Source organism: Triticum aestivum, chromosome 7B (genome assembly GCF_018294505.1).
Source record: "Triticum aestivum cultivar Chinese Spring chromosome 7B, IWGSC CS RefSeq v2.1, whole genome shotgun sequence".
In the NCBI taxonomy this organism is placed as follows: Eukaryota; Viridiplantae; Streptophyta; class Magnoliopsida; order Poales; family Poaceae; genus Triticum; species Triticum aestivum.
In genome coordinates this window covers 763,520,948-763,535,367 of record NC_057813.1, presented here as the reverse complement: position 1 = coordinate 763,535,367, position 14,420 = coordinate 763,520,948, and the positions used below count along the sequence as shown (strand labels likewise).

Here is a 14,420-nt window from a genome sequence, read left to right as displayed (position 1 = left end):
ACACTCACATTTGTCTCGCCAGCTGGATGTGCATATATATCACCATCGCTCTTTTCTGTGATATTTGATCTAGATGTATCTACCTATAAATACTACCACATGTTTACACAAAAACTGGGTGCGTTTCTTAAGTCTACGGCCCCTAGATTGATTGGTACACCCAGCCATAGTTCGCCATTAATTTCTAGCAATACATGGCAGGATAATTCTCAATGCCGTGGTGCCTATGGGTGTCGAACACATCCAGGGTCACATTGCTCCTGCAGGCACGCATGTAGCGTGCGCGGCCCTGGCAGATCTTTATCTTATGCTGCATAAAACCATGGCCTTTTGTATCTGTTACCACCGGGAGAGGGGAAGAGTGCTTCATGGATACGCATGATTTGTCCGGAGATAATCATCCATTACAAGTTTTTTATCTGCTTTCCAGGGTGTCTTGTACTGGTGTGTACACAAATGCGTGCCACACATCCCACATACTTTGCCTTTTCTAGAAAACCTGGCGCGGGATATATGGATCAACCCTGCAATCAAGGTGTACATGACTATGTGCTTATCAACTGGATGCTTGGCCACATCCCAACCTTGCATGCATCTCCTCGTGCCCAGGCAGTTTCTAAAATTAATGATCAAGAGACTTTTATATGGGTTAAAATTTTGCATCTAAAAGTATCACGACCTTCTCATCAGAAGCTCTGTAAGAATAAGAAGGGATTGCTTTTAGAATGTTTGATCAGGAAAGTAAATAGTGATGATGTCATTTTGGTATTATTTACTATCGACTCCACATTTCATAAAATTGTACCATGTTTACTAAGCTCGGCTTCTGCTTGGGGACAAGTGAAGTCTAAGCTTCGGGGAGCTGATACGTCCATTTTCATCACTATTTCTTATTATAATTTACTCTTTATCAATGATATTTTGCACATTAATGCGCAATTCTAATGCCTTTCCCCCTTCAATCTGCATGTAACACATGCAGAGGGAAATTCTTAGTAATTCACCAGACAACTGAAAACATGGTCCAAATAAAGTACAGAAAAAGTATTTTTTTTCAAGAGCTCCAAAAGGCCTGAAAAGTTTATTGATTTTTTCCTGAAGAAATAGAGCCATAGGCCAGAAGATGGGAGGCAGAAAAAAAATTAAGTTTATTGATCTTTAGTACTGACAAAATCAATTTGAATAACCACACACACTCTTGTGCCTATCGATTTAGTTATTTCGGAGGTATCTTCAGAAAACGCGTTTGAGTTGCTCTGGAAATTTTGCTCTAAGGAGACACACCCATCACCATAAGATTGCTCATAAACTACTACTTGTTGGGGATAGGAGGAAGACAAAAGATACTCGATGTGCACCAGATTCTAAAGCACTCTGTGAGTCAAAACAACGAGTTAATAAAAAAGAAGATATATTAGCGATAATTTGTCAATTTGGCATTTTTATAAACAAGCAGGATCAATCATCAGCATTGTATCAGTAGCATCTCAAATATGTGATGGACAATATCAACTCATAACGAAATACATTGTAAGGACTAGGTAAGAACAATGCAAAAACAGACGTATATTAATGTGCTTTCGCTTATTTTGGCTGCAACACAAGAAATTAGACGACATTTATTATTGATGAGATCACATACGATATGATGGCTCGTTATCTCGAAGGCCTGATGCGCAGGAGTGATTCCACATATGGCACCGTGTAGTGGGCAACAAAGAGCGCACCAATGTTGATTTTTCTGCCGTTCCGGAGATCATACAGCATGTCACGTGGCATGTTGATTATTTCTTCAAGGGATCCGTCACGGAGATCACACCGGAGAAGGATGCACGCATCAACGGAGATGAATATCTTGTCCCGGTCAGTCGAGGCGCAAGCAAAGGCAAGAAGCATTCTTGGTATCGGCAGGCAGACTCGGCGGCATAGTGACCAAGCCAGATTTGGTCCATCCTCCGCCAACCAAATGGAAATGTCCCACGGTGAGGTAGAGTGGATATAGCATAACTTTTCACCTAGCGCACATAGTGAATCGTTCCTGCCTAGAATATCGCTGCATGGAGGGTTAGGGTGCACCGTAAATGTTTCATCAAGTAAACTGAATCGAAGGATGACGTTCGAGATAACCTTTGCAGGTAGTAGCATGGACTTGAGAGCACTCCAAAAGAAGGCCCCCGGGAGACAAATCGGGGTCCTGGCCTTGATAGGGTACGGCGGATCCACGGTGGCCTTCCATACCCAAGCTGCTTGTTCCTTGCCGACGTCGCCACCGAATGTCAACATCTCATGTCCGCAGCTGTATTCTCTACTCGTGGTGGTGGTGGTGCCTCCTTCTTCCACATCCATTTGTGGAATATCTCTGTAGGAGCGGATGAAGTGCCTGGCCACCTTGTAGGTACCACTCCAGGGATCAAAGCCAAAGGCCACCCTGTGTTCATGGAGAAGGCTGGGGCTTCCAGGTGGCAACTCAACAAACTCTCCAGTGGCCGGGTTGCAGATGAAAATTGTCCCCATTAAGGCAGGGATCAAGATGAGGCCGTCGCAGTGGAGAGGAATGCTGAACGCCGGGATCCCATGCGGCTGAAACTCCTTTCGGACCATCAGCTCGGCGCACTTGCTTTCGCCTGGCTGGAAGCTGAAGACGTTGAGGAATCGAGAGGCCTGGTACTTGCGCGGCACCACGACCATGGTCGACCTTGAGAGCTCCAGGTGCCTGCGGACGAAAGGGGTGCTGGTTAATGTGGCGCGCCATGACTTGCACACGGCTTGGAAGCGCAGGAGGGACTTGACCGGAAGAAGTACCAGTATCTCGAAGAAGATTATTTCATCGGGGATGAAGCTGCTACTGCTACTGCCGGAGGGTAAAGGCAGTGCTGATTCCGGCGACGACTTCCAGCCTCTCCGGCAGGGTCGTTTAGAAATCGGGGGCTTCATCATATCGTTATCGCTATTTCCAATCAACATGAATCGACCGTGCCTGCGTTTTCGCTCGTACGTAGGCATATATATATATATATAAATAGTGGTCAAATAAGAGCGCCTAATAATTAATAATCCGACTCGACTTGGAATTTTTATCAGAAACAAAACCGGACTCCTAACAAGACAAAGCACAAACGAGTCGATATCGTAACGAATAAGCACCTGGAAAAGAAAACCTTTTGCTTAGCTAATTGGACTTGAATAAATGTATCCTAGGAAAAATAATAATTGAAATTCAGTTTTGTCAATTCTCTTCTAGATGAGAAATAATGATTTTTTTAACATAGTAAAGACGCATACGCTCATACATAGCCATATACACTCACCCCTATGAACGCACGACGCAATCCCTGTCCCTATGAGCACATTCGAGAGGCTGAGCCACCACATCATCTTTGAGATTAATGAAGTTATCACTGCCGCCTCCATAGTTAGACAGGAATGCCTCCTCCCGCTGGACGAATATTGAAAGTCTTAAATGAAGTTATCACTGCCGACTCCATAGTTAGACAGGAATGCCTCCTCCCGCTGGACGAATATTGAAAGTCTCAAATGAAGTTATCACTGCCGCCTCCATAGTTAGACAGGAATACCAGTGCCAAGACCTTGGTGGGCTGGTTTCACCATAAAAACCTAATCATCTGATCTAGGCTCAGTTTGCCTAGAGCATTGTTGGGTTTTTGTTTCTTTCCTAGGAGATAATCACCTTTGTGTGTGGGCTGTTGTATCACCCCTGCGACATGCAACTAAGCCCGACCTTTTTGTCCTATCTGCAAATCCACACTCGACACACAATCGAGGCCTGATTGTTTTTTTGCCTGTTCAAATGCACCCTCGACACACAATTTGGCGTCGAGGGTTTGTCCCAGTTGCAAGTGCACCCTCGACACACAACTTGCCCCAATCCTTTGCCCTAGTTGCAACTTCATCCTTGACACACAATTGGACCTTGACCCTTCGTCACAGTTGCAAGTACATACTTGACTTGCAACCGGCCCTTGACCCCCTTTGCCCCAGTTGCAAGTTCACCCTGAAAATGCAACTGGCCCTCGAACCCTTTGTTCAAGTTGAATATCCACTCTCGACATACAACTTTCCAGACCCTGATCTAGTTGCACGTCCATCCTCGATATATAACTCGCCTTCTTGCCCCCGACACCTACGGAATTGCATGTCCACCTTCGAAATGTATAGTCGTTGGAACCATTTCCATGTCAGTTGCATGTCCACCCTAGACCCCCCAACTCGACAATTTCCGACCAAGTTGCATGTGCACACTCGACACACAACTTTCCCGACCTTATTGCATATGTCCACCCATGACAAGCAACTCTCCTAACCCAGTTGTATGTCGACCATCAATACGCAACTCGTCTCGACCTGATCTAGTTGGATGTCCATCATAGACACATAACTTGCCCTGACCCCGACATAATACCATGTCTACCCTCGACACCAAACTTGTCTAACCTAGTTGCATGTACACACCTGACACACAACTCGCCCTGACTCAATTTCATGTCTACCCTCAGCTTTAAATTTTCTTTCATGATTTTTCCCCCACCATGCAATTTTTTGTATTTCAAAAATGGTCACCATGTTCTAAAAAATTGTTTGTCGTGTATTTATTAAATGTCCATCATATAATTTACCATCTCATTTGACCCAAAAATTCATTTATGGTTCACAGTCATGTCGCATAACCAAGATCTCACCTTAATCCGGCCTCGTGGTGATCCAATCTTCCAAAAAAACTTCAACGAGAAACAAGGTGAGATTTGGAAAAATCTACGGGGAAGCGGAAGAGAGGAGAAAATTGGTTGGGTGGAAAGGGGTGGAGGAGGAGGTGGTTCGGTGGGGAAGGAGTGGTGGAGGAGGAAGTGTTCCGACGGCACATATGGGGGGCGGGGGGGGGGGGGGGGCAAAGCAGGGTTAAGGGAGGAGGAGGAGCGGTGGTCGACAGAAAGCTCCATGCCATGACGGTCATGGAAGAGGTGAGATCTCACATCAATAGTTGGGAAGGAGATGCGGCAGCGGGTACGCCGGTGCTGATGTAGGAGGACGAGGATGCCGGCTGACGGGAGTAGCTCACTTGGGTGCCAGTATCGATGGCCTCCCCTAGGTCGCCGCCTCCTATTCCCAATTTAGGCTTCAATGAGGCCAAATCAAATCGATCAAGTGAGAGACCTCTGAAATTTTGGGACGGGTGTACATAGCTTCATGGGAACGCTGACGGGCGACGAGGATTGCACGTCACAACTAATAACTTATAAGTAGGGGATGATACAAAAGGCCTACTAGTGTTATGTTTTCCATGTTTTATGTGATCTTATTTTTTTGGTTGTTCTTCGCGTACACTTCCCCTTCAAACTTTTTCCATGTTCAATGCACACCATTCAAAGTGCCATGCTCTAATTTGGCCACCTTTAGAGTTGGTTTGCTATTTTTAAAGTATTAGTTGATTTTTTGGCCACTAAAAAGGGCAAAACGCTCTTCCATTCAAAAAGACTTTCAAATGAGCTCGAAAATGGATAAAACTTGGCATGACCTCATCATATGACCCCTATATGGTGTGAATTGTTTTTGAGATCGTTATGGAAAAAACTTGATGCACTTCGTGTACAAACTAAATAGTCTCCGACGAAGTATCTGAGTTTGGAATGGAAACCATCGCCTAGCACATAAAACTCTATTATTTAAATTTATTGCCCTTCAATCCTTTTCAATGTTCAATACACACCAATCACAATGTCGTGCTCAAATTTGAACACCTAGTGAGTTGGTTTCTTTTTTAAGCATTAATTGATTTACTGGCCACTAAAAGTCCAAAATGCTCTTTTATTCGAAATAACATGCAAATCAGCTATGAAGAGTTTGAAACTTGGCACGGGTTCATGGTATCGCCCCTATAGGTTGTGGTACAAATTTGATAGCGCTACGCAAAAAACTAGATGTACTTCATGTATAAACTAAACACTCTCCAGTGAACAGAAACATCCGCCTTCCACATTGAAATCCATTTTAAAAAATATTTACCTTTTTCTATGTTGAATATACACTATTGAAAGCGCAATGCTGAAGCTTGAGGCTAGTCTAGGTTAATGAACATGATATATTCAAGCACTTTCCATACTTACAAGACTTGTGGCGGGCGCCAGCTGCTCCCTGCCACTGCTAACTTTAGAATTTTTTGGAGAGTTTGGGCATGGGTTAGCAAAGTATTACCATGGCAGGAATTTATCATGGCCCTCCATAGATACGTTGAGAACCAATGGCTGGCGTGTCACCTGGCCCGCCACAATATTGTTTCTATCCCGTGGCTAATTCCGTGAAAATATAGGAGTGGCGGTGACGATTATTGCCCGTCACTACCGATCATTTAGCAGTGGCCAGCCCTTTTTTCCACCCACCACTAGAAATTCCCAAAATAATTGTGGCTGGTTCCTGTCCGTTCCCGCCACTAATGTGACCCCAAGTAGAAGTTTTTTTCCTGTAGTGGCATGGCATGTGGGCCAGTAACTTAAAAAAGGATTGGAAAATACTACAACCTGAAAATTTTAGGGGGTGTTTGTTACCAGGGACTTTTTGGTGTAGGGACTAGAAAAAGTCCCTCTTAGAGACTTTTTAACCAAACATGAGGGACTACTAGGGACTAAAAGTTGCTTTTTGGGACTAAATGAAGAAAACTCTCAAGGAGAGTCTTTTTTGGGACTTTTTAGGACTTTTCCAACAATGCCCCTCCCTGCACCCATCGCCCCGCCGCCCCATGGTGTTGTTTGGTTGTTATTTTTTGTATACTAGGGGTAACATGGTCATTTAATAACCTCTAGGGAGGGACTAGGGACTTTTTAGTCCTTGAAAACAAACAGGGAGGGACTTTTTAGGGACTAGGGACTTTTTAGTTTGGACTAGAAAAAGTCCTAGGACTTATGAACCAAACAGGGCCTTATTCTGAGATGAGACCAGGCCTATGTCACGTACTATATATGCGAGTGGTTGGCGCAAGCGAGGCGGTTGGCCTTCGCCTAGTGCCTAGGCGGTGCTTAAGTACCCTAGGCAAGCCTAGGCGGTAATATAGTTTTGGCAATCAGGGTGTATCTGTGATTATTATTTTGTGTATGGATATTATGGCATACATATAAGTTAACTACCAGGTACTTTCATTGGAATATGGCATGTTTGGCATATCGGTGCAATATAGCATATCGGTGCAATATAATTTAATGGAAAACAATTTATAATTAAACAAAGTAGCTTATTCTATATGGGTTTAAAAGATGCATGATGTACACACATTTACAACACATGCATATGTAGCTAGGTATACCCCGGTGGGTAGTGCAGATACAAGCCAATACACATATACACAATTGAAAAACTAGCACAAGAGTGGCATGCCAAGCCATGCCATGATTGCAAACTCTCTCAAGGTCACACTAACAAATAAAAATGCGGCACAAACCAATATACGGGTTGACATATATCAACCGACCGTCTGATGGATGATTAATTTATGCACGCACACACACATATATATGTTGTCTTGGGTTATCTGATCATCAGTTCCGCCAAATGTCATCCATACCCATGTTCATCGGCGAGGTCTCGCCAACTGCTGTGGCAGCGGTGTTCCCTGGGTAGTTGTTCCTCAGCCCGGCCACAGCATCCTCCTGTGACATCATCGATGCCAACCCACTCTCAGGCTGAGCCTCAACCATAAGACCCTGATCTGCACCCATATGCATCATCATCTGTTGATGTTGTTGTTGGTGCTGGTAGAGCGGCAGAGGCAGTGTTGGGTTGGCCATCATTTGGTGGTGGTGGTTATTCCTGATGTAGTGGTAATTCATCATAGGAAGCGCCACACTGCCCATCATCGATGAGCCAGCCCCAACATCGTGCAACTGGTACGAAGAAGCTCCAGGAAACAGCGGTGCATGCACACACGTTGACGACATGTCATATTCCATGAGAGGAGGCAATGTATCTAAGTCGACAAAGCCCTGTTGATGTTCTGCTCCTGTGTACATTGGCATGTCATATGACAGCGTCACCATCTTCTTTAGTCTGGTGCTCTTATGGAAGATCCTGCAAACCACCCACTGTTCCTACAAACATACATAAATTAAATAACTACAAATCAACTGTGTTTTGTAGCATGCCCCAGGTGTGACGCTATTGTCGGAGATGCTGATCACTTTTTCATTAGCTGCTCATATTTGGCACATATCTTGCATAACTTGGGTATTTAGGTGCCCCTGTACTAGTGCCCATCTCAGGAATTGGCAACATAGTGACTCCGCTAAGACTCGACTCCAACTTTTGGACTCGGTCAACCTTTCCATCCTTTGGAGCATTTAAGACATATATGAAACTCCATTACATTCCATGGTTGCATTTACTCATCTTGGCCTACTAGTATGAACATTATCTACGATTTCTCTCTTTTGACCCATACGTTCAGCGTACCTACTCAAAAGGAGGTCGCTGTGTCATGGTGGATGTACCTCCCCTCATACATCGGTGCAACCTTGTAATTCTTTCCATGTATTGGCTACTGCGAGTAATATTCAGCTGGGGGTTCTCCCATCGGATTGTTCAAAATAAGTAGCTAACTAGCTCCTAGCATGTTGATGATTCATGAGTACTACTCTAGTATAAATTTATTATATACCTTGGAAGCCATGTTGGTTCTGGTGACGGTGCGGGTGGTGGTGGATGGGTTGGATGTCAGCTTCTTGCTGCTCTCGAGCCTATATTCATGCATGATCCAGTTGGTCTTCTCCCCCCTAGGCGCCCGACCCTTGTAGAAGACGAGCGTCTTCTTCATGCCGATGAGTGTGAAAGGTGGGTGGAAGATCTCCTTGTCCTTTCCGGTGGCCTTCCAATAGCCGGCCTCCGTCGCCCGGTTCGTTCGTATCCCGGTGGGGTACTTGCGATCCTTTCGGGAGTAAAAGTACCATTCCTTCTCCCCCATCTTCACTTTCTCTGGTAGCTCCCATGGCTCGTACTTGTTGAGATTCACATCCTCAATCGCCGCGGCAACAAAGGCTTCATCGAGCACCTTGGGGACCACATAGAATTTGATGATCTCCTCATCCGTCGGGTGGAACCTAAACCCCGGCGGTAGTACCAACTGTTTCTGTTGAACTTGAAGGTGGTCTGCCATGGTGGAGGCTTTATGTGCAATGGATTCTGGGGCGATGGTAATATTGGACACAATTTATGAGTATGGAAGAAATTAATGAGCTGGGGATATCCTTGGAGACGCTTAAATAGGAGTTAATGCGTGTAGTTGCAAGGCGCTTGCAAGAGAAGGCTCAACGTTTCCAGACCTTTATTTATTTTTGTATCTAGTGGCACTGGCTATGGATGGATAGATAGATAGATACCTTCCCCATCTTTACAACTGTGCGTTATTTGTCGTGTTGGAGGATCCACACACTTGTGGTGACAGGTAGAAAGGTTTCTCGAACCTATCCAAGCGATGACATAACAGATTACATACGTTGTATTCGTGTGCTAGCCCTTCTCGTGCCATATGCATGCTTCTCTTGTTGGTGTTTTTGCCTTTGTGATGCAAACCAATCAAACACTCACATTTGTCGCACTAGCTGGTTGCGGATATATAGCATTGCCCACTGTTTTCTGTGATGATTGATATAAATGTATCTACCTATAAATATTGTATAGCCCCTGCCACAGGTTTACACAAAATCTATGTGCTTTGTGGAAGTCTCTAGCCACTAGATTGACCGGTACACCCAGCCACAGTTTGCTTAATTGCTAATCATCCATGTTGTAGTGCCTACGGATGTCAGCCACAACTAGGGTCACATTGCTCCTGCAGGCGCACAGCCGTGACCGATCTCTACCTTCTGCTGCCTAAAACCATGGCCTTTTGGATCAATTACCACTAGGAGAGGGGAAGGGCACTAGTTGTGGATGAATTCCCACATGCATAGATGGGACCGATATGGTTCATGCTTTACATGCATGCACACACATACATGCACTGTATCTATACATACTCACATCACTGGCATTTGTCTACAGATAATCATCCGTTGCATGTCTTTTATACGCTTTCCAGGGCGTCGTGTACCGGTGCACGCTGGATATGTGTGCCACGCATCACAGCTTCCTCGCCTTTTATAGAAAACATAGTGCGGGATATATGGATCAACCCAACACTCAAGGTGTACACGATTATGTGCTTATCAACTGCATGCTTGTCCATATCCCAACCTTGCATGCATCTCCTCGTGGCCAGACTGTTTTTAAAATTATTTTATACTAGTTGAATGCCAATGCATTGTCAAGAAACAACGAAAAAAAATTTAGAGATACTTATCAAACAATTGTTATAATCTAAAAATGCGTGTCAAACACGATGACATGAACTTTGGATCTATGAACTTTATAATAGCTAGCGGATCTCGGAAGTTCATAAGCACATATTGGGGTGACTGATTATCATGCTAGCAAGTTCTATATGTTTAATTCCAGTAAGCTTGCTGCCATGGTTTCAAATTTAATTTTCAATAAACAAGCCTGCTCATATTTGTGCCTAATTTTGACCATAAGTTCTACCATGAAAATATAAGATGTGTCACATCAGTATTTTCTCACTCGAATTTTCCTTTCTTAGGAAATGGTAATTTTTTTGTAGTTGGCACAATTGTTTTTTCAGCTTTAATCTATAAATGTGTGACTGCCTACTTTTGCATCTCTAAACATGAAATTGCACATAAAATTTGCAATACGCAACCAATGGAGTGACCATGAGAGAAACTTATATACCTAAGAGAATTATCGCCACTACCTAATTTGGCTTAGCATGCAGCCTATCCACATCACCACATATGCCACCCCATCAATTTTTCCCTATGTTTTCCTTTCCACTAAGATAGCAGTTCTATTTCCAAGCATAATAGTCGATCGATCGCATGCCCTCCCTCATTTGAAATCGGTTCTAGTTCCACCCTCTAAAACATATGGCACACTATCCCAGCTGCATCGCCTGATCTTACCACTAAATTTTCTCTCCAGTTGACAGACCAAGGTCAATACATCTCAGCATGCCACCTAATCTTGATTGAGTTGGAGTCACCGTAATCGAGCTTGCACATGCAAACTCATTCCCATGCTAAGATGAGCCTTGATGTTGCGCCGTCGTGCTGCGGCTGGACAGCAACACGTCGTGGTGCCCCGCATCTGCTTTGCCCAGCTAGCTACCTCCCATCATCCACATTAGTTTTGTCTAGCCGCGGTGCACCCTACACACCCCACCCCGCATAATTGCAGTACCACCAACGACTTTTTCTCTAGCATGGAGCAAATCGATCTGGTTGCTATGGCAAGGGTGGGAGAGGATGGGCTCTTTGCCTCTAGGCTCTGCTTGCCTCTACTGAACTCTTTTCCATGTCTGTTAAGTTCGGTCAATTAGAATAGAACGTCCTAGCATCACATGAAGCTTGTGGGGTTTCATTGCCATGTGCAGGCTTAACACATGTATCCCATCGGCAATGTAAATGACATCCTGTAATGCATGTCTTTTAGCTAATTCTATTTCCCTAAATTCTTTTACATCATTGAATCTAAAGGTCGTTGGTATTACTGATATATTCCACTTGATTCGAACTACTAACAAGTTAACCACTATATATGCGGATTGCATAATCTTTCATCCTGCAATTCATTTAGATTTTTGAATTGGACTTTTTTATATAAGATTTGATTTACACTTCTAGAAGCAGTCCATCGGTCAATCTCACTGAATCCATTATACATCGACCTACCAATATTATGTTGATTAAATATGGCGGAATGGATGAAGCAAAAGTAGTTATTTAAGTTTGGAAATGCATCCCAGATTACCCCTTCAAAGTCAGAATCCTTGCCACATCCATGGTGATGGGTCATGCTATTTTTAGGTTATGCAACACGATTTGGTTTTCTTTCCATTTCCCTTAGACAAACATTTGATTGCTAACATATGTTTATGTTTTTTATGGATTTTTAAAAATAGTATTGATGTATAATTACATGATGCCTAACAAGGGATTGCGAAATTTTGCGTACGCTATAATTTGTTGGTAGCATGAATTTTGCCCCCCCCCCAAAATTAAAACTTTCACTTTACTATCTTCGTTGCAGGTTATGCTACATTACACTCATCCAGATGCAATTCCTTTTCTCACAATTTGGAACTATGTTGTTCCCGACAACTGTTAGCATAAAACCTTGCAAAAAATAAAATTGCATCCAATAGATTACCGTATGGATGCTCTTCCCAATAGGTCACCATATAACAAAAAAAGTTTTAAGGTATAGCTAACTCATTCTTGCTGCCGCCCAAGCTATGCATATGAATTGCACATCTACATTTGGTCCTGGTCTTGTCCCAACTAGTGTTGGTGAGTCACGTGATGAATATCAATTGCCCAGTGCATCCACAATGATACTTTTGATTCATATGGTTATGCTTAGTTACATTGACCTCTGTGCATCTCCATCATTTCTATTTGTATGATGCCATGACACATGTAATTACAAAGTAGGGGAACATTAGTATCATTACATTTTTTTGAAAAATTACTGAGCATAAATTAATAAATTAATGGAATGCATGTACTGATCTGCTTTGTTCCGGCAGAACCCATTGGACTGTCTATGGCAATGTTCGACTTAAGTCCACAAGGTGAGTTTTACTACATCTGATTTTTATTTTTCATTTAACCCTAATAGGAATGATGAGCTTTCTAGCACCAAGGCTACATGAGAGAGGTCATCAAGTGGAATGGTTTTGACATCAACTAACTAGAACACGGGTCATTTCATACACATCTTCATCTTCTTTGCTGGTAAAAGTAACAAGCTACCGATGTCACCATATTGTGCTTATGTTAGTACCGTTTCTATTTGTACCTTTTTTTCACTATTTTATATTGAGATATGATTTGTAAGATACTCATTGCTTTAGTTTCCGCATGTATTTTGCTATTTGTAGACCACTATGTTGCACGCTTCCATCCTGCAAAGTCTCTAGACCATTAATTACTACCTTAGAAGGCAATTTTTTTACTATGGCAGGCAAATATATTTGTTCTTACGTACAAATATACCTTTGAGTATGAGGAAGTGGTATACTACATCTTTCTAAGTGATTACAAGTTACTATACTTTTGGATATACACATTGTTCTGCAAAACATAATAACATTCTAACACCATAATTTTCCATGCATATCAAATTTTCTACAATGCAATTTCCACCTCAATGTATTGTTCCCAAGCTTGAGAAAAAAAATTCTTCTGTATGTATTGTTCACGTTTGCGACAAGCTTGAACAACCCAAGATAAGTTTCATAATGTCGTCCCATCTGGAGATCTTCGTTTCGTCCCAATTTGTATACCTTTCTAATTCATATGCTTGATCCTACCCCATCCTATGTTTTTTTTCAACTTAAGGATGATTTTTTGAATTTAAAAAGTTTACTTCCATGTAAATTGACAATCTATGCAGTAGAAATTCCTGCAACAACATGTGGGGTCTCCTTCTAGTTAACCAAGTCTACTTGGACTTGTGATTGAAACCATAGCCAACACCTGCAACTACTTACAATTTATTAAGATAAAATCCAACCATAGCATTAAGATCTATGCCCCCCCCCATTATCCATATGTATCAACTCCTATATTTAAGTATGGTACTCCCTCCATTTTTATATATGAGGCCACAAACTCATATTACAGGTACCAAGGTAAAATTTAATGTGTGCTTTGCAAGTCAACTTTTCTTTTAGCTTACTGGGATAACTAGCGGTGTGACCCGCGCATTTTCGCGGCTAGATTCAGCTATTACATATTTCATTATGTCTTTTATTACATCAACATCATATAGATAGAAAATAGCGGAACTAAATTATGCATGATATCGCATATTCAATACTTTTTATTCAGTTATTTTTGGCCATTAGTACTTCTAATTCATTATCGGTGAAGTTCCTTTAGTTTATTGCTACACAACTGTCTCTTATCAGAAAGTTCTACTAAGAACACTACTTTATTGTTAAGTTCTGGTCTTTAACAATGAAAGATCAAGGGTTGATGACACACTATGCGAAACTATAGCTTTTCTAACAATTTGTTCAATTCTGGTCTTTACCATCATTTTTTAATAACTTCACCGATTATGAGTTAAAACTATTCGCGGCACCTCTCTCTCTCTATATATATATATATATAAGTACATACTTGGTGTTAATCTACTTGGTCCACTTGTCATAAAAATTACTAAAATATTTTTATTTTGCTCACTTGGGCAATCTCATCATAACATGTTTCTCTTTCTGAATGTGTCCATATTTTTTAGCGGAGGAAGCCCTTATGACGAGTTATTTAAATAATAACAACCCAACTTTACATCCACGAGGA

At 42.4% G+C, this 14,420-nt stretch overlaps 2 protein-coding genes across 3 annotated transcripts; both read right to left on the bottom strand.

Moving 5' to 3' along the window:
• Nucleotides 1–1,441: 1,441 nt before the first annotated feature.
• LOC123162165 (uncharacterized) lies at nucleotides 1,442–2,967 on the bottom strand. The gene is made up of 2 exons (XM_044579958.1): nucleotides 2,803–2,967; nucleotides 1,442–2,713 (listed from the first exon to the last, which is right to left on the bottom strand). Exon 2 carries the CDS (start codon nucleotides 2,686–2,688, stop codon nucleotides 1,657–1,659), a length of 1,032 nt encoding a protein of 343 aa, XP_044435893.1. The 5' UTR covers nucleotides 2,689–2,713; nucleotides 2,803–2,967; the 3' UTR covers nucleotides 1,442–1,656.
• A 4,256-nt stretch (nucleotides 2,968–7,223) lies between these two features.
• Nucleotides 7,224–9,204, bottom strand: LOC123159783 (NAC domain-containing protein 26). 2 transcript variants are annotated; one of them, XM_044577609.1, is made up of 2 exons: nucleotides 8,657–9,204; nucleotides 7,224–8,090 (listed from the first exon to the last, which is right to left on the bottom strand). In XM_044577609.1, the coding sequence occupies exons 1-2, from the start codon at nucleotides 9,149–9,151 to the stop codon at nucleotides 7,542–7,544; spliced, it is 1,044 nt and encodes a 347-aa protein (XP_044433544.1). In that variant the 5' UTR covers nucleotides 9,152–9,204; the 3' UTR covers nucleotides 7,224–7,541. The 2 variants fall into 2 exon arrangements, with proteins under 2 accessions (XP_044433544.1, XP_044433545.1); XM_044577610.1 differs by having other exon boundaries at nucleotides 7,224–8,084.
• Nucleotides 9,205–14,420: the final 5,216 nt, after the last annotated feature.